Source organism: Musca domestica, unplaced genomic scaffold, assembly GCF_030504385.1.
Source record: "Musca domestica strain aabys unplaced genomic scaffold, Musca_domestica.polishedcontigs.V.1.1 3, whole genome shotgun sequence".
Lineage (NCBI taxonomy): Eukaryota > Metazoa > Arthropoda > Insecta > Diptera > Muscidae > Musca > Musca domestica.
In genome coordinates this window covers 25,769,129-25,795,430 of record NW_026712299.1, presented here as the reverse complement: position 1 = coordinate 25,795,430, position 26,302 = coordinate 25,769,129, and the positions used below count along the sequence as shown (strand labels likewise).

General features: G+C 35.9%; 3 protein-coding genes across 8 annotated transcripts in view; 2 read left to right on the top strand and 1 right to left on the bottom strand.

Annotated features, from left to right (window-relative positions):
• The window catches only part of LOC101900962 (actin-binding protein WASF2), a 48,399-nt gene extending 30,111 nt beyond the window's left edge, over nt 1-18,288 (bottom strand). For 3 of the 6 annotated variants that reach the window (XM_005182853.4, XM_059124774.1, XM_011293960.3), the window contains exon 1: nt 17,483-18,286. The gene's annotated coding sequence lies outside the window, so the exon portion shown is untranslated. Of the gene's footprint in view, nt 1-17,482 lie in introns of all 6 variants that reach the window. The other 3 variants (XM_011293959.3, XM_005182852.4, XM_011293961.3) reach the window with 2 other exon arrangements.
• Nucleotides 18,289-20,726: 2,438 nt separating this feature from the next.
• LOC101900668 (ATP synthase subunit g, mitochondrial) lies at nt 20,727-21,587 on the top strand. The gene is made up of 3 exons (XM_005182851.4): nt 20,727-20,814; nt 20,882-20,949; nt 21,113-21,587. The coding sequence occupies exons 2-3, from the start codon at nt 20,910-20,912 to the stop codon at nt 21,370-21,372; spliced, it is 300 nt and encodes a 99-aa protein (XP_005182908.1). The 5' UTR covers nt 20,727-20,814; nt 20,882-20,909; the 3' UTR covers nt 21,373-21,587.
• Nucleotides 21,588-23,284: 1,697 nt separating this feature from the next.
• LOC101900377 (vacuolar protein sorting-associated protein VTA1 homolog) lies at nt 23,285-25,238 on the top strand. Its single transcript, XM_005182848.4, has 4 exons — nt 23,285-23,524; nt 23,587-23,648; nt 24,238-24,388; nt 24,448-25,238. The coding sequence occupies exons 1-4, from the start codon at nt 23,415-23,417 to the stop codon at nt 25,079-25,081; spliced, it is 957 nt and encodes a 318-aa protein (XP_005182905.1). The 5' UTR covers nt 23,285-23,414; the 3' UTR covers nt 25,082-25,238.
• The last annotated feature ends 1,064 nt before the right edge of the window (nt 25,239-26,302 follow it).

Below are 26,302 nucleotides of genomic sequence, written 5' to 3'. Positions count from 1 at the left end.
AAAGCAAGGCTGGCACTAAAAAATACCAAAATGTTGATCACCTCATGCAAGCGCTTCGCCAGGAATGGGCCAAAATTCCGCAGAGCAACATTCGGGAAGCGTTTGACGGTTTCATTGGCCGTTTGAAAGCCATAATTCGTGCCAAAGGTGACCAATTCAAACAAATCTAAACTTATTCTACAATTTGATGCTATTTCTGACATTTTTACTTTCATTCAAAAAAATTTAAAAAAAATGTAAAAATTATGGCGTTTGACTTTGTTGCAGTTTTTTTGTCTCACACTGTATACACATTTCTCTTCCAGGGGGTAAGGTGCTCAAAAAGAACTTCTAATTTGGATTTTTAGACAATTTCATTGAAAAATGTAGCTAAAATCATCAAAATACCGAACATAGGGAGATACCGTTATATGGGAGTTATACGATATCGTGGAGCTATATAGACAACACTGAGGTAAAGTACTCAAAAGGAAGTTCTTTTGTGGATTTTCAGACAATTTCATTGAAAAATTTGCCAAAAATCATCAAAATACGGAATATAGGGGAGTACCGTTATATGGGGGATATATGATATTGTGGACCTATATAGACAATTCCGTTTCAGGGGTAAAATGTCCACAAGGAACTCCTTTTGTGGAATTTAAGACAATTCCATTGAAAAATTTGGCTAAAATCATCAAAATACCGAATATCGGGGGTACCGTTATATGGGGGCTATACGATATTGTGGTCCGATATAGCCCATCTTTGAACTTGACCTATCTGCAGACAAAAGTCTGATCTGTGCAAAATTTTAGTTTTATATCTTTATTCGTTTTGACTCTAGCGTGATTACAACAGACGGACGGACGGACAAGGCTAGAACGTCTTAGAACTTTACGCTGATCAAGAATATATATACTTTGTTAGGTTCAAAATTATTATTTCGATGAGTTGTATATGGAATGACTTGATATACCCTCCATACCATGTATAGTGGAGGTTATAAAAATAAAGACCGCAAACCAAGATAAAAAAACCCTGAGCTAGAAATACCCAAAACGCTGGCATATTGCTGCACACAATAAATATTGACTAAAAAGCAAGTCAAGAAGAAACAAAAAGTTGAAATAAATATTATTGTTTTATTGGATTTTGTTTTTTTTACTTGCTTACCCACATTCGTTTATGTTTATATATTTATAAATTGGTTGGTTTACTGTCATCCACACCTCCACTACCCCTCCTTTCCTTCTCGCCATCGGTCTGTTTATCGCAAACACAAACCCCAACCAACAGTAAATTAAATAAATTGTGCAAATTTTGCAAAATTCGTATCATATTTCGCCTCAAATTTGTGGGTTACCACTACTACTACTACTGGCTGTTTCGAACAAACCACCCAACTGACAGAAGCATATTCGGTGATATTCCGACATTTCCGATGGGTGGCGGTGGTGGTGAAAAAGTTCATGACATTGTATGATATACAACAGCGGTTCAAGAGCAGACCCTTTGATTAGTTTAAAAATTCTCAATTTTGAAGAAGTTCGATGCAGAAGGACCCTTAAATTCCTATGGGCCATTGAACCCAACAATGCAGTATTCGGAAATATATTTCGAAAATTTCTGAAAACAACCAATTACAGTCAAAAAGTTTGGAATTTCAATGAGGTGCCATACATTTCTTACTTTTTTCTTCCTAAATTATTCTTTAACAATCAATTCAAAACATTTTCAATCAGCAGACTTTGGAACACTGTGCGCAAATTAATTGCTTCTAAATTGCCTTCAAATACCTATCTTGCATTGAAAACTGACTCAATACCTGTTGATGATGATGTCGACGGCTTGACTTGACTTGGCCACCCTGTTCAGTTCATTGTTCATTGCAGAAATATGTTGATGAAATGGCAAAGGTTGAACATCACTGATTTAATTAAAAAGAAATGTTCTATTGATAGTCAACTGCAAATTTAACTGACAATGAAAATTAACAAAATAAATGTTATAGTCATATTAATGGAGGAGGGAGCACGATTCTTTCTGTTGTATTCGTGATTTTGATGTACGATGTTGACGTAAGCGTCTCACAATTTACTTGTTTATGTCATCGTTCGAACGAGAGTTGCATACACAAGATGAGCTTATAATGTAAACACGTAGTGGAACGCTGTTGTTTTTGTAAAATTGAAACATTTTAAAATTGTAATTGGTAACAAATGAGGCAGAATGTGTGTTTAGTGGGGTATTTTCCAAATGTTTGGAACTCATGAGCAATTTTACCGATCTTTCGAATATTCCCTAAAGTTGGTCATACATAACAAATGTGCGTTTCTATTGAGAATTTGTGGTAAATCATGGATCATATTCAATATCGCTTTTTTACTCGTAGGAGTACTTCCGCTCGAATTCGGCTAAACTATAAAACTCGCTCATGTGAGAAGAAAAGAGAAATCGAGTTTAATCTATTTTTCTATGTCACTCGAATAAGAGCAATATGATTTTCTCGTTTTGGAGTGGGAGTGAAATACGCTCCATTCTTATCGATAACCGAATATATCGTTTCATATCATATCGTTTCTTTATTTCTAAGTATGAACGTTCCTTCAACCCACATTTTCAAACAAACAAGAACAAATACATTGAAGAGCTTTGTAGTCAATCGGTGTTTATATTGGGAATTTATGTGAAGTAGATCATACCAACTATGAACCAAATAACATTGCTGTACTTCAATAAGGATTATATTAAACAAGTAAAAAAGCTGTAAGTTCGGCCGGGCCGAACTTTGAATACTCTCCACCATTTGGTACAAATTTAACAATTTTCTAAAAAATAAAATCCGTTAAAAACTCTGTTAAAATCTTGAAAATACCTAATGTAGCCGTATATTAGAGTCTATACGACGACGTGGACCTACATAGGCAACTTTTGTCACAAGATATTACAATATTCAAATGCGAAACTTGAAAAAAAAACTGTTTATAATGTAGTTTAAATCATCCAAATACCGAATATCGGGGGTACCGTTATATGGGGGCTAAACGAAGGCGTGGACCTGCACAGAAAATTTTCTGTTATAGGCTATAGTATTCATTACGAACTTTAAATACCAAATTTGAAATAGTTCCGGTAAATAATCTCGCTAAAATCATGAAAATACCGAATATCGGGAGGTACCGTTATATGGGGACTATACGAAGACGTGGACCTGCACAGACAATTTTCTGTCGTAGGCTATAGTATTCATTACGAACTTAAAATGTCAAATTTGAAATTGTTCCGGTAAATAATGTCGCTAAAATCATCAAAATACCGAACACATGGGGGCTATACGAAGACGTGAATCTACATGGCCCATTTTCTGTCTTAAGCCGTAGCATTTATTACGAACTTTAAATATTCAATACCAAAAGTCCTGCAGACATAGTACACATTTGAGTAAAATTTTATCAACCTACCTCATTCCGTTTGGAAGATAGAGTGATTTCCACAGACGGACGGACATTGATAAATCGACATAGAATTATATGCTGATCAAGAATATATATACTTTGTGGGGTCTAAAATGTATATTTCGAGGTGTTACAAACGGAATGACAAACTTAATATACCCTCCATACTATGGTGGACTGTATAAAAATATTTATTGAAGCAATAGATATACTACACCGATGGCTTCACCGAATGGTAAAATTCTGTTGAATATGAAAAAATCTTTTCAATTTGGCCTGATATTGCATATATGGTGAGCACTAAACGTAAAATCGGATGAAGATGTATATCGAAGCTATACAAAAACCTGAACCGATCCCGATAAAATTTGGCAGATGTATTTTCGAGCTGTATCTGATGCCCGGTACAAATTGGATATACCATCTGAACCGATTTTCATCAAAAGTGAAGTTACTCTTTCTAGGATGAGTTCAGTCGGAATTGCCAAAATGCAGTCCATTTGGGCTGATATTAGCTATTTGATATCGGATAAATATATATATGGGAGCTATATCCAAATCTGATTCGATCTCCATAAAATTTGACAGAGGTATTACTGGGCTGTGTCTGTTATCTGGTACTACAGATCATTGTTGTGAAGTACATATTAAGCATTTGAGGGACTTAAAAGTCCAAATCGGATGAAATATATATATTTGAGCTATAGCTATATCGAAACCAATTTTCACCAAATTTGATGTTGGTCATTTAGTGCACAATTAACTCGAAATCGGTTGAAGATTTACATGGGAGCTATATCCAAATCTAAACCGATCTTGACAAAACTTTGATACACTTAATTCGGAGCTGTATCTGATATAAAATATGTATATAGGAGCTAAAGCTTTATCTGACCCGATTTACACCAAATTTAAAGCACTGAATTCAGCCGGAATTGCCAAAATTCAGCCCAGTTAAGCTGATATTGGCAATTTAGTGCACAATTAACACGAAATCGGCTGAGTATGGATCTACCTCCCTTCTTTCTCCATATTACAAACAAATGCACAAAGACACAATACCGCGATGCAATCATCATTCGATCATTTTGACTTTAAAGAGAGAAATTTCATGTGAACCCCTTACTCTTTGAGCTCTCCCTCACGAGAATGCTTCACTCGTAAGTAAAAACGACCACATCTGAGTTCGGCTTGCAATATAAAAATCTGTTGAAAATTCAGCTATGGCATAAAAACGCCGAATATATGAAAATCTGTCGAATGGCAGCTATAGCAAAACATGTAAGTTATATGAATTTCTCTGACAGAGAAAATAGTGTTCATTACGAACTCCAAGTACAAAATGTAAACAATTCCGTTGAAAAAGATATCGTTACTGTTATATGAAGCTTCCTACAGCTTCGCGTGGACCAAAAAAGAGATTTCAAACAATTTCGTTGGAGAAAATGGCTATAATCATCACAACATCGAATATCGGTATGAACCGCTATAAGGAGGCTTATAAATACGTTGACATATATAAATTTTTAGATATAACATGCTTATACCCAAAATTAGTGTCCTCTAAGTCGATCTCTTTAAAAAAATAGTAGTCGGGACAACTATTATCCCATTTCGAGGTCAGATATTTGATACGACAGTGACTAGTCAATGTGTCTACAGCGATTCTTGGAACAGACCTGCAGTGGGAGCAGGTTTTTTTCAGATTACCGACCAGATGGCCCTAGATAACTTGCAACCCGCTATCAAGTGTCATCAGTAGTTTGACTGTTTCATCAAAGCTTAATGAATTCACGTATTTTTAAGGGGGATTTCTTTCAAAGAAGAATGATTCTTCAATTTGAAGACACTTGACTAGAAATATGTATATAGTAACTCGTCCTATTATGCTATTGCAAAGTACTCTTACCGCTTCGGCTGACTTCTTGAAAAACGCTACAATTGTCCTTAAGTTTATAAGAGCATCTAATATGTGGATTAGGGCAGAATAGTCAGCACCGGTGCCTTTATCTATTGTTATGTTAACATAATTGAAATCGCCTTAGATATTCCGACTAGTTGGATTCGTTAACGGCCAAAACACGCAAAAGTTCCATCCTCCCGCTTCCCGTATTCTCAGCGCTCTCCTTGCTGCTTGAAACTGGGCAAAGTTGCTGCTTGAAAGATCCATTGACTGGATGTTTAGCATCATATTCAATGCTGATTGAGGTGTGCTCTGGAGATCTCCGCAGCTCTTTGGTGCTTAATTTCAATAAAAGCAACTTGGATTAAAAAGGTGGAACTGGTAAAAAAAATGTATCAACATCAAATTTACGACTTGTTGTCTGAGCCCCTACCCCTAGCTATTACCAATGTCATTCCTGCTCGAATAGAGCTTTGGTCATTTTTTTGGTTCTAGTTCGATCGTTGAACTAGGTGGAACTGGTAAAAAAATGTATCAACATCAGATGTACGACTTATGACCTGAGCCCCCACCTATTCCCCATTACATTCCTCCATGAATAGAGCTTTGGCCATTTCTTTGGTTCTCGATGTACCCGCTCTAGTTTGATCGTTGATCCAGGATCGTACCGAAATTTTTGGCCATATTTGGATTCAGAGTCACTCCACTCAGTGCTGGCAGCAAGAACTTACCCTCTTTGCACATAGACATCACCAGGGGTCCAGATAGCTGCACTAATGAACTTTGCATTAGGTCTGAAATTTTTGGCGTACCACATATCAGCACTACAAAGCCATCGGCATTTGATTACCTGATGGCAAAACAGATGAGAGCCCTCCTCCATGCGGTGTGGGTCTGTGGGTCTTTCTCAAACTTGAATTGATTGTTTTGATTTTTAGCATTTTGTCATTCCATTTAATAAGAGTAGAGGATATACCCGAGGCATAGAGGATCGACTCTTAAAAGATCCATCTACCAATGTAAATTTGGAGTTTTCCATATTATTCTCAAGGTAACCGGAACTCCGTTCCCCTGACGAAATTTGACATACGCGTACAATGGTATGTATATTGTATTTAAAAATAAATTTGACCAAATCTCCTAACCTCTTAAAAGTTTCCATCAGACTTTAGAGTGCCGTTTTTAAATCGCCTTTAAACTATTGTATGAATTCTTTGTTGGGTCTTAATGATTTTTCGATGAGTTGCAAATGGAATGACAAAGAAAACAGTGAATATTTATTTTGTTATTCCATTTTTAACTCATCGAAATTATAATTTAAGACCCAACTTACTTCAATTCAAAACTTGAATCTGTGATCCGAGCTTAATGACTATTTTAAGTGTTCCATTTATATGCCCTTTTGTTTTTAAAATAAAAACCCCTTTTTTCTTTCAGAAGAGCCAACATAGAAAGAGTGATGAATACAAATTGACACATTTTCAAGGTCACCTGTTAGAAATAAAAAGAACGGTAAACCTTCACACCTTGTGTCAGATACAATACAACAAAACATTCAGTTTATTTGAATAATGCTATAATTTACAGAATTGCTGCATGAAATGCTTTTTGACAGCTGTCTACCTTTTACTCTCACATAAATCATAACAACGACGACGACGACAACAACAGCGATGATGGCGCTGGTGATGATGACGGTAATGGTAATGGCGATGATAAGTCTGATGCTTACACATCAAATAGTCTACTGCTATTCATCCACCATTCACAGCGGCCCAATTTTCTTTCCTATTTAGATAACTCAATTGGATCTTTCCGGTATCAAGAGAAACGAAAAAAAAACGCACAAACACACACACACACACGAATGGATAACATAGTGACGTTGTAGCCAGCGACTTCGTTGTCGTTGGCACTATATTAAAATGTATGACAACTAGAACATCAATTGTATAGAAGAGGAAAACTGCAAAGCTCCTAGGCTCTATGCTGCGAAGGCAAAAAAAAAACGAAAGAAATTAGATGGAATTGCAATGGCAAAACTACAAAGGTATAGCAAGCACAAAAACAGCAAACAGTAGTTAGTGTATATGGCGACATAAATGTGGAACAGAAGCAAATCTGTTGGATGACAATATACACACTCGTAGAGTCAAAGGGTAGACGACATTTACGACCGTTTGCAATGTAGGCCAAGCCGGTTGTGTATTTTGTAAATAACTATCTTATTATGGAGAAAAGTCATGTCAAATTAACATTTAGTCTGATTTAATGGGGAAATCATTGCAGTGTTTTGCTACGGGACTCTGGATGTTAAGCCAACTTTGTGTAAGTGCATTATTTTAATTTTGTTGATTTTCTTTTACAAATCTCAAAATATTTTTGAAAAAAAAAAATTTTTTTCTCAGATAGTCCCTAAAAACTTTTTTTAATCAAGCGGTTTATAGCTCTTCGAAAATTGTAGCAAAACGATCACGTTCATGATTATAGTATGAAAAATATTCTTAACCAGAAATAGCAAAAGTTTTGGGAGTATATCCTTTACTGAACTAGCACTATTCACAAGAAACGGCAAAAAAGTTTTCGCTGTCAATACTGAATGAGGTGACAATGGATCTATCTTTGAGTGTTTAATATCTCGCCAAGATCCTGCACAAGAGTTCAAACTGAATTAGAAACATCGGGGAGCGTACGAAAAAAAAAATATTGTGGCGGGCTCAGACAACTAGTCAGGCATTGAATTTATGTCACAGTGGTCTTACCTGGCCAGGCGGCATGCGATTATGTTCAGGTCGTTTATATAGAACCGTGTCCTTACTGACAACCGGAGCTTTCAACACCGCTCCTCAATTTGTATTAAACATGATTTTAAACATTCAGCCATTGGATCTTTTGACTCAGTTTCAAGCAGCAAGGATTACACTAAGGCTACGGAAAGCGAGAGTATGGCATTCTTTACGATTTATTCATGCACGAATCCTGAACATACTAATAAATCGAAATATCTTAGGTGAAGCTGGTAAAATTAGTGAAAAAATATCCACCTTTTCCGACTTCAATTACATTGACGTGGTAAAACTCTTTTGGACGGTCTAGCTATCTGCACAGCCGGTTATAAGATGGATGTAGGTTAGGTTAGGTTAAAGGACGCGCGGTTACCATATGGCAACCGCTCCACTCGGAGACCTATAGGTCCATTGTGTTCATCCTAGAAAAGAGTGTTAAGAGATAGAAGAAAAAGTGATTGGTAGAGAAGATGAAGATAAAGGGTAGTGTAGTAGAGTGTAATCTACGGCTGAGGAGTTTGCCGTGTCGTCTTTAGCCACTTGAATCTTCTGGCTAGTTGAAGTATTACTACAGGGTCAGTGTTAGAAAAAGACGACAAGTCATGTGACACTAATTCTCCCACTAGCCTGTGTCTCACATTAATGAGTGCTGGGCAGTGGCAGAGCAAGTGTTCGATTGTCTCGATTTCTTCTTTATCTTGACAGATCCTACAGTAGTCAATGCCGTCGCTGTCCCATTTCGATGTCATAGCCCTCACCTTACAGTGACCTGTGATGATACCCACCACAAGTTTTAGATCAGGTTTTGACAATGACATTAGCGACCGTGTTCTCCTCTCCTAGAGTTTGGGCCATATTCGTTTGGGGATGTACATACAATTTCATTCAGCCATTTTTGTTGGATTTTCTCAGAGTAGTGTTTGTGAATAACCTGTAGGAAATGGCACAGTGGTGGTTTAACCGAGTTGTCTACTTCAATTGTAGTTGATTCGGATCCTAGTCTGGCCAATTCGTCTGCAGTTTCGTTACCTGGGATGTTAAAATGTCCAGGAACCCAACAGAACTTGATGGATAACCCAGTGTTTTCCAAGGCTTCTCTGCAGTTCAAAACAGCCCTAGACTTGATTGTAAAGGAGCTCAAGGCTTTCAGTGCCGCTTGACTATCGACATATATAGTCACCGGACTACTGACTTCAATGCTCCTCGTGACCAGCAGGTCAATGGCCTGAAATACGGTACAGTTGTTTCCAAGCTTGTAGGATTCACGAACATTAAGAGTATCACAGAAGACACCAGCTCCCGTACCCGGAGTGTCATCTTTGAACCGTCGGTATAAACAGCTATGCCGCGGAAAAGTGGGTTGTTTTGAGCCCAGGCGTCTCTATCAGGTATGTGTATGTCAGGTGGGTAGAAGATTACAGTACGTTTACCCACTGGATTTGGATTTAAATTGTCATATCCATTACTTTTACTTCAAATAAATCCTATCAAAGTAGGTTAACCCTACAAAAAGTTCTAACGTAAACATGGCATTAGTCGTGGTGAAATATAGTCACTTGCAAAGTCTATCTCTCCCACATTCCTTACACGCCTTATGGATGTAAGCACGGGTGCTGGGGTATTTTGCCCTAATGCAATTGTTAGACCCTCAAATAATCTTAATGGCAATTACAAGATCATATAAACTTACCGAAATGGTAAGAGAACTTTGTAATAGCAATTGCTGGGCCAGTGGCCATATACCCAGATCATTATTTTTCGATGGCCCTGATTTTAGTTTTTTTTCCTCAGATTTCTTATTTTTTAGAATTTTGACGATTTCTCTAAATTTCTTATGGAAATTGGAACGATTTAAGAAAAAGAAAACTTTTTTATGGAAAACGGAAACAATTCGGAATCAGAATCGCAAATTTCTGCAAAGATTTGAGTCGAATTCGCAATAAAATGTTAGCTTGTTATGTCAATATTCAGGGGGGGCATTAAATCTATCAAATCGAGAACCATTCATCAGTGCTAGAAAGCCCTGTTAGAAATTCATGAATTTGATAAGCTTTGTTGGGCCCTGGGACCTACCAACTTAACGGAGAATGAAATGACTTATGAAATAGCTCGAAATGGTTCCCAGTCGATAGGTCTGACGGTTGATGAGACTATCCGATAAGTTATTATGTCAGTTGCTTTAAAAAGAATTTCATAGAAGCTGGCAGCAGATGTCTCTTGGCCATATGAGGCCACCTTGCAGGTAATCTCGAGAAGAACCTACTCCTTTTTATCAATTAGTAGCACTGTTATGACTCATTGCTATATAAACCACCCTACTAAACTTATACCCCACTACAAACCCTTTCAACTCTTTCTCGTTTCTAAATTTTAAGTGTACCTAGAAAGAATGAACCAAACGTCTCCGAGTGAAGCAGCTTGCATTTTTCCACCAATTATTGTAATGCGGTCCCGATTCAAGACGACCCAAAAATGTTTTTGTTTTGCGAAACGTGACTGTGAATATTTTTTTTTAAACTTGGCGTATTGCTTTCGTTGGGTAGCTTCTTGTTGGAAACCCCTTCCATCACAACGAGACACAACATGATAAGAAACCCCTCAAACTGTTCGAGTTGACCACTAAGACTGAGATAGGAGAGCGTCCCCAGTAAGTATTCAACAGTCATATTAAGAAGTGGAATTTAAACACTTTGGTTATCACAACCTTTCCTCCATACATGGGAAGGATTCGAAGACTATAAGAGGCGCTAGTTTAAATACGCAGGCAAATACCGATTCAGCGTTGTCAATAGCAGACTTCGGTTTCTCTGCCAGATTTGATTTTTCACACCGAAATCGAAAGTTTTGTTAATAGTGTAGCTTTTCAATCAAAGCAGTTATTTTCAGACAGAGAACCCAGACTTCCTTTCAAGTCATCCAAGACAGTTTTGATTCAACTTAATTAAGTGGTTTTAGGAACCGCAGGATATTTTACGTGCAAATTTTATGTTTTTTTTTTTTTGCTACAATATTTTTTTTTTTGTGATTTCCGAGTTGCATAGCAATTAGAGCTGTAGTAGAGGAATTTTTCGGTTGTTCTGTGATGAGAATTGAAATTGTGGACACATATTCTTCATAATCCTACTTTATGACTTCTGAAAAAAAGTAAACATTTAGCAGTGCTTGATTTTTTAATTTTAAATTTTATTTTTCAAAAATCTACTCACTCAAAAAATGTATCTATCCAAAACTTTGTTTGATCTTGTTTCCAATGTTCCAGTATGACTAATGCACTACATTCTGCATCCTGTGCGATAGTGGATGTAAAAAGTTCCTACTCCAAGGCACTTCAACTTTACTTCCCTACTACCATTGAAAGTTCTTCAATTTCGCCAACCACTCACTTCTCATAAGAAAGCATAACATGGGAAACCAGACAAATTAGAACAACTATGTTTTCTTTTTGTTGTTCTTGTTTTTGTTAAGGCAAATTATGTCTACAAAAGACGAAGAAGAAGCAAGTCAAATGACAGTTATGAAACCGCAAGCCGTAACTTTAGCAGCATCAACAGAAACCAGACGATAGACGCTAGAGTTGGTAATACCCACAATCAAACAATAGAAAAAGAAGAACCCATGAATGAATGAATTTTACGCTTTACTCTCCAAAAAACAGCGTATCCACAAACATTGATAGAACAAAGCAGCAGAAGAAGAAGAATCTTTCAAAATTTTAAGGTATTGTTGATACACACAATAATAATAATAATAGACGTCGAAGAAGACAAAGAATAAAATGGGGGCTAACATGAAAAATATAACATAATCGGGACAAATGGTAAGAGGATACAATTGAGCTTCTCTTGGCTAGGTTGAGCGCAATACCCACAACTACTTGGATCTTTGCTAGGTTTTGAATGGCATTAGAGGAGGAAAACGCATATTTTTTCTCCAAATGAAACGGCCATGCCATGGCAAAGAAGCCAACAAACAAAAATGCTAGATGGAGGAAAAGCGTTTGTTGGGAAAAGTGTGCGGCGTGTGTGTGTGTTGGGTTTGGTTTCTTCTGCAACTAGACCGATCGACCCCCATCATCATATAGCAAACAAGTGCAATACAATCTAAACAACAGCGCCAACCAGCCAGCCAACCCATCCATCTATCAAGCCACCAACAGTTTGAAACTTGCGCAATGTTTACTTTTTTCTATAGGCAACAATTATTTCGCACTGCTGCCGCCGCTGCTGCTGTAAGAAAGAAAACTTCCATGCCATGCTGTGCCACTGCCACAAGCAAAACGGGGAGTATTTGGGAGCTGAATGTATATATAGATAAAGAAAGTTGTAGTGGCTGTTTGTAAGAAGTGGTGGATGTAGTACAACAAGAAGTTATTGCTACGTCGTCGTACACACGCAAGTCTCTCCTTCTCCTCTTCTCCGCCAATAGCCAGCCATACAAGGCGGCACACAAGTGACTATACACCAACTCACTCATTCATGCTTTGCGTGACGAATACGGATTTTGGCGATTTTTTTGCTCAGTTGTATATATTGCTGACTTATTCACTATGCGGCTGCCTTAGAAATAAAAGTTAATAATTAGTAAATTTTGCACATTGAATAGGTATATATAGAAAGAGAAATAAACAATAACAAAAGAAAACAAGAAGGGGAGGGGAGAATAACAACATAAACCGGAAAAATTTTATTGTTCTGCCATAAACAAATTAAAAAAGTGCGTTCTTTTCATACATAGGTTGGTATATAGATATTTTGCCAAGAAGATAATGAATCGAAATATTTCAACATTTTTATTTGTTGTCGTTTTAAATAATTTGTGGGGAAAGGGGAAACATTTGTTTATTGGGTGAGCTTTCTATATTTTGAAAGGTTTCCAAAAAAATTGAATCGAGAAAATTTCACAGAAAAATTGTGAAAAACTAGAAATGTAAAATTGTGAAATATGAAAAAGTAGTCAAAAACATCAAATCGCAGGATCTAGGCGGTGTGGCAACCGTCTGGTTGAAATCATAAAAGCAATCCCTTGCATTTTAGACTCACGGTAACGATTATCATTTATAGCTACGTTATTATTCGCAACATTTTTGCTGTGGTACGGTCAATTTTGACTTTTGTTGCAATGATAGCCTTTAGAATGTTTCCAGCTGATCTTCACCCCAAAATCGAAGAAGCGTGCGATGATATTCCTTTGTGCTTGGTTTGATAATGAAATTCAGTGATTTACAAGATTCCTTCGTTTGTAGGACGATTCATGTGTAAATTATAGACTAAACTGAAGATACTTGATAGTGAAACAAAGCACGGAACGTGTGTGAAGATCAGTGTTTCCAATTAGATAATAGCAAAAAATTACCCTTTTTTCCGCAAACGAAAAATTTACAACATTGCTTAGTTCTGGGTTGGTTTAAGGCATCACAGCTACAGGGGAGTCGGCAGCTGCTTCACTCGAAGATCTTTGCCTATTGTGTCCATCCTATATAGAAAAAATAGTGGTGACAGGAAAAGAAAAGGTTTGGGGGACTTAAAAGTGTTTTAGTGTGTTTGCCTAGCCAAAATATGCTTTAAGTAAACCTATATATGATGATGGGATCTACTTCGGAGAAAAATGTAGAATTTATATTTCCCACCTGACAATTAGTCTAGAAGGTGAGATGAAAAACTGCAACCTGTAATTTCTAAGCGACTCGTCCAACAGCTGTTAAAATTATTCCAGTGACAGCTCATTACGTTGTTTACAAACGAACAAAAGCATTTTGGTGAGAATTTTCCAGAAAAAAAGTTATTCGCGATGGAATTCAAGCGAGATGGTGTGATTTCTTTATATTTCGATGGAAAACTTCAAGTGGCTATCGTTAGAGCATTCTAGCATTTAAATGTGAATAAATCTTTTGTGTCTCGTACCATCGCTCCTTACCGTGATACTGGTAGCGTAGCCCGACGTCAAGGAAGTGGACGGAGGAAAACAGCAACATCAGCAGAAATGGTTCGAAAAGTAAAAAAGGGACTTGATCGAAACCCCCGTGGCAGTGGCCGAAAAATGGCTCGTGAGCTAAACATTTTAGATATTGAAAAATCAGCTCGGGTTAAAACCATTAAAAATCTAAAAATTGTAAGAACTAACACCGCAACAGAAAAAAATAGACTCAAAAGAGCTAAATAGTTGCAGAACAACATTGGGGCAACGTGTGACGGTTTCATTGGCCATTTGAAGGCCATAATTCGTGCCAAAGGTGACCAATTCGAACAAATCTTATTCTAAAATTTCATATTATCTCCAACATTTTTTGCTTTCATTCAAAAAAATTTAAAAAAAAAAGTAAAAATTATGGCGTTTGACTTTGTTGCAGTCTTTTTTATCTTACCCTGTATGTCTTCAGTTTAATAACATAGGACTTGTCCACAATTAGAATTCATTGGTATCTACCTCTTCTTCATTCCCACATAGTCTGCATTAGACAGGACCACCATTATCCCAATTTGAAGCCTACATCTGATACTACATTGGCCAGTCTATCTGCCAAATTGATAGAACACGAACATGTTGTTGATGGGTTTTTATACATAAATATAAGATAGCCTATCAGGCCTATCAAGCATAACTAAATAGTATTAACTCTGATGCGATAACAGACGTTATAGCAGAACACAGAGTGAATACCATTTCGGAGATCATCCGAGGGTTGTCTCGACAAATCAGAGTAGCATTGGTGTATTGGTCAAATTAGGGTATATATTAGAATGAGCACATAGCTTCAACTAATTGATAAAAAATAGGTTATATTTCTCGAGATTATCGACCAAATGGATTTAGATACCTTTCACTCGGTTACTCTGCTAGTTTTTTGGAAAGAGTGGCTGTCATTACATCTTAATCGTGTTTTTACATTCTTATTCATTGGTAGATCCATCGAGTGACTACCACCTCGAGCTAATTCATCTGCCAATTCATTGTTATGTCCTGGGACCCTACAAAGCTTAATGATCCCGCGTATATCTTTTTTTGGATTTAAAAATGGCTCTCACTATTTTATCACCTTCACTTAAGATATTCCGATATATTGGAATGTCCAGAATTTTTCCATGACCAAAACCCGAAAAGTTGTGAAAGGCCATGCACAAAAAAGAAGTCTCTGTTTGGTGCGGATTTGAACATTTTTTCTTCTAGAATGAGCATAGATATTTTTTTCTGAAATTAACTTGTCAATATATGTTCGTCTCAAATGATCCGATAACCACAAGAAATTTTTATTTTTTTAGCGAGGCTCTGTTCCTTGATGAATGTCTTAAATTCCCTGCCAAAGGTCAAATTAAATCATTTAAAATTTAAGTTGGCCCTATCGCATGATAAGTGTAGTCGCTCTCCATTAATAATAGTCGTAAAGTCTCAGACGAAGTCCGGCCAAACAAAATGTGATTATGAATGTCCCTATTTCAAAGAGTATAAAATTGTGCATGACAGATATCCATATTGTCTTCGTCAGCAGTAAGGACTACGACAAAATCATGGACACTTGGGAAAGACTACAGCTCGGAAAGAAGGGACTTCTGTATTAATAAAACAAGACGGGAGTCATCATCAGAGGAATTTAAAGAAAAAGAAAGAAGTTCAAAAATAAAAACAGTATGGTATATCGACACAGTGATTTTTGTATAGCTTGTCTTTCTCGAGATTTTAAACCTGTTTATTTTTTTTTTTTTTTGCAAATTTCAGTTAATTTTTCCACCCGAAAAGGGCTGCACTAAAACCTCGATAGCCTCTTTTATCAGTGAGGTCTTGAATCGATGCTGGGCGTTCGTCTGGTATTCAGAGATAACTCGATATTGAACGGGCAATGGTTCCATTGCTTGTGTGGCGCGTTGACGCTTAAACGTTGTTCAGATCATTACTTCCACCATAAAAATCCGTAATATATCCATCTACGAGGTTCCATACTCCGTACCAAACAGTCACGTGTGGAAAACGGAGAGGATGCCATTTTGCTTGTTGTCAAAACTATATTTCATTCTTTCTTTATTTAATTCATACTTAATACTAAAGCCTCATATGTCATAATTATTTTTCTATGGCATTCCAGATAATTTTCATGCATTTTAAGGACCCACTCAGCAAAGATATGACGTTGTTGATGATGGGCCGGCTTGAATTGTGAAATGCCCCAATTCAAAAAGACGATTAGGAATGCACACACCTAGAGTCTTCAACACAGGTTACAGCAAAGACTCATATCGCTGGATATAGAAGATATTTTGATACATATAGAAACGTTAAAGTCGCCTTTGACTTGACATAGCTATAATTTTTGTCCCACACAATGGCAGATTTTCCCTTAGGTTTTATTAAAAAAATCCGACTCCAGAGTCTATTTCTATCAAATTTGGGTATTATTATGGATTTGCAAGTTTCACGTAATTCGTCTCCTATAATAAAGCAATTAACATTTTCGCAACATCTTTAAAGAAAACCAAACGGTCACGTTACCTTAACAAATTTTGTCAACATCCCCCCTTTATTTGGGTATACAAAAATGCTGTTCATGTTTGTTTGTGTATGTGCGTTTCAAAGTTAAATAAATTTAAATAGTTGAACAACGTCTTGGGTTTTTTCTTCGTGTTTTTTATTTTAAATAAGCTTTACGTAAAGCCAATTTACTTAAAACTTTAAAAATCCATCATAAACAATTTATTTGCACATTCGCAAACGACAACGACGGCCAACAATGACAGCACCATATGAAAAAGTCAACAACAAGGTTGACAACAATACCACCAAAAACAAGCAAACTCAACGGAGAGCAGAGGAGGAGAGCACATCAGCCAACTAACAAAGAGCAAATGACAGCAGCGGCAGCAATGCGAATGAGAAAGAGTAAGTACCAAGCAACAACAAAAACAGCAATAACAACAATCGACAACGACGATAAAAACTTGATGACGTTTAGCAGCAATGGAGAACTTTTTTCGCAAACCCCCCAAAAGCAACAACAAACAAAATAGTTTATCGTTCATTCGAAAAAAGGCTGGCAGGCAGGCAGACAAACCAAAAACAAATATTTGTCAATTTTATTTCGATGAGAAATATATGGCAATTGTGTTGTCTGAATATTTGGGCGAAAAAAAACACTTTTTAGGAAGTTCACTAGGGCGTGGCGAGTTTACAAACATTTCTTCCAGGGACAATTGTAAAGGGACCAAAAAATAAGATAACAAGGACATCAGCAACGAATGCAATGAAGCTATGTAGTTATGCAGTGCTGCTTAAGGATGGTGACGACCAACGCCTTAAATACAATTAAAACCAGCAGTTATTATGCACTGAAGCAGCAGCAGCATAGTGGTGTGTGGGGGGCCTTCTCTTACCTTCTTTTTCTTGGGTGTTTTTAAAAAACACTGGTGAATGATTAAAACGATTACTCCTGGTAGTTTTTATGTTGTCGGCGGCACCCTCTTTCAATTGATGTGTACTTTAACGATGGAAGCCAATTGGAAAATTTTTTATCTTTCACATTCAAATCTTTAAAACACCACTACTTTTAGGTCAAAACAACATTCATTCACACAGGACTTTGTCTTGAATTTTTATCTATTCTTTTTCTTCTTCTTTCGTCATTTAGTTTTAATACCACATTAACAAACAAATTCACATATTTTTTCTTGATTTAATAATATTATTCACACTTTATTCAGATGGGGAGTAGATAGAAGTCGTAAGACAAAAAAAACTTTGCACGTATTTTATTTTGCTGTGTCGTTGTTGCTGTGTATGTTGTGTTCACATTTTATTACTTTTTTCTCCATCTTCTCTTCATTCGTCGTGTAGTACTTCATCATCGATTATTTGATCTCCTCATCTTATTATTGCCCCCGCCTTCACTTCTGTTGATTTTTTTCTTTATTCATTTATTTCGAACCGAACCTTGTATATCTTTGTTTTCCCGGATAGCCAGCACACTAACTTCAATTTTCGCTTAAAACTATTTTTATCTTATTGTTGTTTTCTTTTATATATTTTTCTACACTTTAAATGGAATATTTTATCATTTCCATGGGGGTATTTATCTCAATTTATCCAGAAAACATACTCATGGGAGAAAAATTTATACCAACTTTATGCCGACGACGTTCGTCCAGAGACATTGATTTTCGTTTGCAGAAAAAGGCGTGAGTTGTGTTTCAAGGGATCACACAATCGATTTGTTTGGAAATCGATTTATCGAACTAATTTCATCGATTTGTAATGAGCATATACATAGGCAAGGTATGTCGAATAGTAGTGTAGTCCACAAAAAAGAAGTGGTGTAAATAATAAAATCAAATAAATGGTTTATTTCAGAACTGCGAGAATGTGAACATGGTGGAATCAAGAAGGTAAAGTCATGAAAACATATGTTTACAATTTTTTCAAAATTATTTGTTTGACATCTCATTTTCAAAATATATACATATAAATCCATTGTAAATACACTAATCAGAGATGGAAACCTAGTATACGTTACTGAAAATGCTGAGATGGGTATGCTTATTTTCAATGACTTCACCTTTTTAATTTTATCATGGATTTAGCATAAAATTGGATACGAATGTTCAATTTCCTTCAAAATTTTGCACATACCGATATTAATAACTCTATTAGATAAAGTATGAAAATGGAATACTTCGGTCCGCTATATGTGTTACCTCAGGAATATTTCCAAATTTTCCAAAAAAAATTGCACATATCTCATATAAAGTACAGGAGGTAGTCGATATAGTCCAAATCTGGCACGTTGTAATATTTATATCAGTCTTAGGTCAGATCATGGTAGAACTAAGAGGATAAAGTCATGTAATCAAATGTTTACAATTTTTTCTTCAAATTTATACATTTGACAACATATCATTGTCAAAATTTATATTCATTAATCCATTGTATACACATAAAATCAGAGATTGGAATTGTTTTTATGTATTAAAAATTGACTAGTTAATTACAGAAAATGCAGAGCTGGGAATGCTAATTTGAAATGAGGTTACCTTTATTTCATTGTACCATGGGTCAGATACGAATTGGTCAATATTGGCCAACTACTTAGAACCTCTCCCACAAAAAGTCAACAGTTTGAATAATCATAGCCCAAGGCTAGGGGTATACATCTGTCGGAAAAACCGACTGATACTATCTTACATGTATTTAGGATCAAAACAGTATGGTCTGTTTCAGAACTGCATGAATGTAGAAATTTTTACTACGATAGCCGAATAGTAGATTCCACGTTCCAGCTTCTGGAACAGGGCAATAGAGGAAAAATCTTTTATCGTAGAAAAATTCTTAAAATTTTTGCAGTTCTGGAACAGAGCAATCGAACACTTGTAAGTTTTTTATTGCACTTTCTAACAAAATTACCCATTATTTGGGGTTGTCATTGAATGCGTCATCTATCTACAAAAAAATGTTTGAACGCAAAAAAATTTAAGAGCTGAGTTTACATATAGTCATTTTGCGACCATTTTTCAAGTATTTTGAATGTTTTGACCATGACACTATTTCAATACAGGTCCATGGTACAATAAGGTGGTAGAACAGCTTCGTAAAACTACAGAAATGCAGCCTGACAAATTTGCATGCAGCAAATTTTTTAATTTATTCATTTTTTATCAGTTAAACATCGCGAAAATGAATGAAATGCCCGAATTTTCTCTCAAAAATATGATCTAAATAGTTCGATCATTCAATTTCATGGCGAAACTGGCGAGTAGCTCTAATGCGCTTCAGGCAAGAACAGCTTCGTAAAACTACAGAAATGCAGCCCGACAAATTTGTATGCAGCAAATTTTTTAATTTATTCATTTTTTATCAGTTAAACATCGCAAAACTGAATGAAATGCCCGAATTTTCTCTCAAAAATATGATCTAAATAGTTCGATCATTCAATTTCATGGCGAAACTGGCGAGTAGCTCTAATGCGCTTCAGGCAATGTACGCGTCTGCCAATCATTGATTTTGAAAATATTTTGTTTTTATTTTTCAAAACAATACATAAAGAAAATTGACAGAAGTCCGGAACACTTAGAAAAAATATTTAATGAGGTAGCTCTACATTACCTTTTTATTGTACCATGTACAGGTCTGTGTTACATTACACTTTTGGTTTTCTGCCGTAACTTTAAAAAAAAATAACTGATTGTTTATTTATTTGCCATTTTTCTATTGTGTTTTTAAAACTGGCCATATATCACGTCTAACTTAACCCATGGTAGAAGAATACAGGAAGTCGCATCGGCACAGCTGCTGGAACAATGAACTGTCAAACCGATTTTGGAATTAAAAATGTTAAAAATTATTAAATTTTGTAAAAAATGTTGAAAAATTCATATTATAACAACCTCTGATATGCGTCGTATAAAAAAAAAACATTTAAAAATCCACTTATTTTTCATAAAACATTTTAAAAAAATAGACATATGTTCCCAAGCGTTGATACATCTACCTATATTCTTCTACCATGATTGAACCTTTAAGGACCCTACGAAATAATTTTTCAACTACGTTCAACCCAACAATGGTTAAACTGTGCATAAAATGTCGGTAGAACCGTGCTCAATCGATTATTCGATTTTAGGGAAATTAAATTTGATTCGATATATCCCCACTTAAAATGTCAATGGATTAGTCGACTTACGCATCCCTATTTCCACTGTGTATTTCATTGACGGTATGCGAAAAATATCCATAATTTTCGACGTTCCGTGTTATAATTTAAATTATTTCTATTTTTGCAGATTACTTGTCCACGAATAAACAAAGAAAATGGCTGGTGTTGCTACAAAGGGATCCACATTAGTGAACAGTAAGTAAAAGTGAATTGTAAATAAAAATTATCCACTTTTTTGAGAAAGCCCAAGTCTAACCTTACATTTTCATTATGTAATTTTTTTTTGACTTGCGAACTTCATAATCTTGCTGCTGGATAAATATTAAAATATTGTTTTTTCTCTTCTCATCACATTTAGGATTGCTTGCTCAAGCTCGTCCCCAATTGGACACATTCTTGAGATACGCCAAGGTGGAATTGACTCCACCAACACCAGCTGACATTCCCGCTATCCGTCAAGGTATTGGCCGCTTGGTCACTGGCGCTCGTACCGGTGCTTACAAGAACTTGACCGTTCGCGAAGCCTGGTTGAACACCTTGGTCACCATGGAGGTCGTCTTCTGGTTCTACATCGGTGAATGCATTGGCAAACGCCACATTGTTGGCTATGATGTCTAAATTTGTTTAGCGACAATTGCATATATCGATGAAATACATGTATTTTTTAGATTACTTTAAATAACAACAACAACAAAAATAATTCATAAATCTTGTGCACCATGGTGTCCAGCGAACAGTGTGTATGTGTGTTGAATTTCATTTGCCATTGGCGATTGAATTTAATTCTGCAACAATAAAATGAAATTCGAAATACTTCTAATGTGATTATGGAATATATTGTGTGTTTATTTGAAAGGAAGTAGATTGGTAAAATCTATCTCAAGTAACGTCGTCCCTAAAAAAGATCTTTTAAAATTATAACTACATAATATCGCAATTTCTGAATACAAGCATCATATTTTCCACTTTGTTAAACTTTGTCGGTATTATGTGTGTACATGCATGTGTATAGGTACAAGTTGATAGGATTATTCAAGAGCCAGGGAGAGCTAAATAAATCTATTGCTATTAGATCATTGGTGATTTATAAAATTAAAACTTTATTTTAATTATAACGGAATAACGAATTTAATTTATATTTGCTCTAATATGTTTTCATTTTGGAGCTCATTTTTTGTAACATGGCGAGGAATGTAAGGGAAGCCAATGATCATCATAGAACATCGACGTAGCAAGTTGGTGACACGGCCTCTTACGAAATTAACCATTTTTTTTACCTTGTCTATTAGGAACTTCCGAAAGGTCCTATTAGGACCTTAGTATGAAACGTATACACCCAGAAATGGTTTTGACCGTGGTACAATAAAAAGGCAAGGTAAAGCTGCCAGGCATTAATGATATTAACCAGATTTTCCATGGAATTGAAAGATTGAACACTTTGGATCATATTTTTGAGAGAACATCCAGGCATTTCATTCATCTTTCGCCATTTTGACTCAAGAACAATAAGAATGTACAACTTTTTACTTAAAATTGAATTAAAATTAAAAAAAAAAATAATTAAATTAAAACTAGCAGATCCTGGTATAGCTGATTTACTGGTATAACTGATTTTCCATTTATGTTATCAAAAAAAAATGCAAAAAAGTAGAATCTTGCAGGTTCTGGAACAGAGCAAAGGTTAATAAATTCCTACTTAAATAATTTTTTTCCAAATAAGTCTTATCCATACTCCGACGACATATCGTATGTTTACATTGAAGCTTTTTACCAGGCTAACCTCCTTTATGAGGATTTATTTAACGTATATGCAATGGAATTGGCAATTTAATTCCACTGAGTATTCCTAATCCGGTATCTTCTTCAGTAACTCTAAAAATCCTTTCTTCTCGCTTCTATATACCTCTCCTATCCACAAAATTTTTGATTTTTTCTGGGTTGAATTAGATGGACCATAGGTCTCCGAGAGAAGCAGTTTCTGAATCTCGTGTGGCTGTGAATCCTTAAACCAAACCAATACCAAATCCGGTAAACATACTAGTAGTTGGTATGTTGTTGACAGGGTACACCATGCTGGATCTATTTATCAAAAAAAAAAACTTTATAACACGTGAATAAAGATAATAAACATAAAATTATACAAAAATTAAAAAAAAAACATTCTCTAACTATTAAATGCTGTTTTTTTTAAAGATAAAGCAATATATCGTAAAGAACTGCATTATTGAATGACTTTTTAGCCGGCATTGGGAATATCACTCTTAAGTTTGAAAATGTGAGCCCCCCTACTAATGGAATTTGTCAACAGCTGACTGCTTTATGAGTGCAACTAGCCAAAGATTAACGTCAGGTGGCAAATTTTTAATAACAGATATTTAACTAATTAAAATTGTGTACAATTACACACAGTCGATTCAGAAAATCCTTTCTTCCCTTATTTTTACAAACTTTTGTTGAAGGGAATTGATATTATTGAAATATAAATCCTAAATCGTTAAGTTAACATAGCGTACGTTCTTCTTAAAGTTGCACCCTGATGACGGAATCTTTGCAAAGACATTTCTAGTTGTGATTCATCGTTTGGTTTGTTTTGCTCGTTCAGAGGGGTAAACAATTTAGTAACTAATTAATATTTGAAGAAAAACATTTAACAAAAAAGAATGGAGTTTCCTCCTTGCCCGGCTTCGTTGAAGCAGATACAACACTTTTTGAAAATTGCCCAGGAACATGATGCTCGAGACATCGTTGTGGCTTACTGGTCTAGACTTTAGTGAGTATAGCAAATCTTATTTAGCATTCCATGTACAAATATAAGTTTTCCAAATTCTTTAGCGCTTTACAGGTTGCCCTCAAGCTTACAACCCAACAGCCAGAGGAAACCAAACTGCTATTAGGTAAGGAAAAAGGAAGGAAATTTTGCAATATATTCTTGGATTACCTTAAATATATGATATACCTGTGTAATTAGATAGGAGTATAAGTACGGGTATGTAGGACGATTGTCGTCATATTTGAATATTTAATATGCACAATATGTGTGAGTCTGTTGTTAAACGTCAAGAAAAATATGAGCTAATTATGGTATGGAATTCGGATAACCACAACGTTTGTAATTACATAGGTAGGTTCACACCAAGTTACATATAAAAAGAATTGCAAGATTAGTTTTAAACCCGGTCCTCTATAAAAAGCCTGTTAAAAATGTCCGTAAGCAAAAGTATTATATAAACACAAAATATGTGTGATATATTAAATGTGTTATAAAAAAATAAAACGGAATTCGGACATCTATCTTTGTAAATGTTTATAAGCAAAAGCTCTAACTTCTTCAGAATTTCTCAAGTACTTACCTATTCAATTTGTGTTATATAAAAGGATCCTAAAGATCCAAGTCTGTTTTTAAGTAGGAAACAAATAGTTGCATGTCTGAAGTCATCTATCCTCAAATAACACTTGGAAATTAACATATCTTTTGTATTACAGCTATTATGGACTGGTTGGAAACTGTAAAAAAGGAACACTCGGAAAATGAAGCTATTACCAATGAAGTTGCCGCTCAGGCTCATATGGAAAATTATGCCCTAAAACTATTTCTGTATGCCGACAAACAGGATCGTGAAGGCAATTTTGGAAAGTAAGTATACAGAGGATTTAAAAGCACATCACACACATTATTCATATTCATTTGTTTAGAAATGTTGTTAAAGCCTTCTATTCTGCCGGTGTGATATATGATGTACTGCAAACCTATGGCGAACTTACCGAGGAAGCCATACACAATCGTAAATATGCCAAATGGAAGGCAGCATATATACACAACTGTTTGAAGAACGGTGAAGTACCAATATCGGGACCTATGAAAGAGGAGGACGACGAAAACGATGAAAATAATATGGAGAACAATGAAAATAATATGGGTCCAAATCAAATAACACCGGAAGATGATGCTCCCTCAAATGAATTTAATGAAGCTGCTGGTGGCGGCGGCGCCGATGACAATACAAATGATGCCTCTGAAGAGGCCGAAAATCCACCAGCACCACCAACTGCCGAGGAAATTCTAAATAATCCCAGCAAGCTACCATCGCCACCAGTGGAAGAAGAAAAGCCTGGCGGTTTTGAGCCATTTGTACCACCCGCAACTCCACATCCAGTCTATACGCCTGTGGCACCAATTGCAAATATACAAATAACTCCAGAACAAATGATAACAGCCCAAAAGTATTGCAAATATGCCGGTAGTGCCCTCAATTATGACGATGTTAAAACGGCAATTGTGAATTTGCAAAAAGCCTTAAAACTTCTTACCACCGGTCAGGATGATTAGGTGTGGAAGAGTAAAATCTTTGTATATCTACGAAACTCTTTTTTGTTTTTATTTAATGCTATATATTAATACTATTCCAATTTTAAGTTAGCATAACTGAAAAATGCTTGTTAGTTGCATCTTAACGTAATCAAATAAACTTAGTGAAAAGAAACAACGTTTTGTGATTCTCTCCATTAAGAAGACATCCACCGGAAAGTTATGTCAAAAACTTAAGGCGAAGCTTACAACAACAGTTATTATTGTAATGTCTCGACTTTCATGAACTGCCCATTTCCTTCGACAGGTCCTGGACATCTCTGTGTGGTGGGTGCGGGTCTTCGTATATTTGGCATATATGATATCAGCGGTTGTTTACCACTACATCCAGCCTTACAATCGGAATGTCTCATTTACTGAAATTCGTTTTTGATGCTGCTTCCTTGAGCCAGATTGGCTGGGAGCATGGTAGAAGAATACTGGTAGATGCATAGACGCTTGGGAACATTGATGTATCAACAATTTTTAAATGATATGCATTTTTTTAAATTTTTTTACGAAGTTAAACAACTTTGATTCAAAAATTTAAATTCCAAAATTGGCTTGACAGTTCATTGTCCCAGCAGCTGTATCGATGCGGTAACCTGAATTCTTCTGCCATGGCTGGGAGATAAAAACGCCAACGTTCTTCATATGGAATATCTAGGAAGTTTTTATAATGCCAGTTTCAAAATTTTACATAGACCCAGGTTGGTCGCCAAGTTAGTTAATTTTCCTATAAATTTCTTACAGCGTGAGATAAAAAACTGCAACCAACTTCAGACTGCTATCATTTCTAAGCCACTCGCCCGACAGCTGTTAAAATTATTCCAGTGGCAGCTCATTATATTGTTTACAAGCGTACAAAAGCATTTTGGTGAGAATTTTCCAGAAAAAAAGTTATTCGTGATGTAATTCAAACGTGAGAGTGTGAATTCTTTATATTTGGCTGGAAAGCCACAAGTGGCTATCGTTAGAGCACTCTAGCATTTAAATTTGAATAAATCTTTTGTGTCTTGTACCATCGCTCGTTTCCGTGATACTGGTAGCGTAGCCCGACGTCAAGGAAGTGGACGGAAGAAAACAGCAACATCGGAAGAAATGGTTCGAAAATTTAAGAAGCGACTTGATCGAAACCCGCATCGTAGTGGCCGAAAAATGGCTCATGAGCTGAACATATCGCAATATTCCATTCGGAAAATT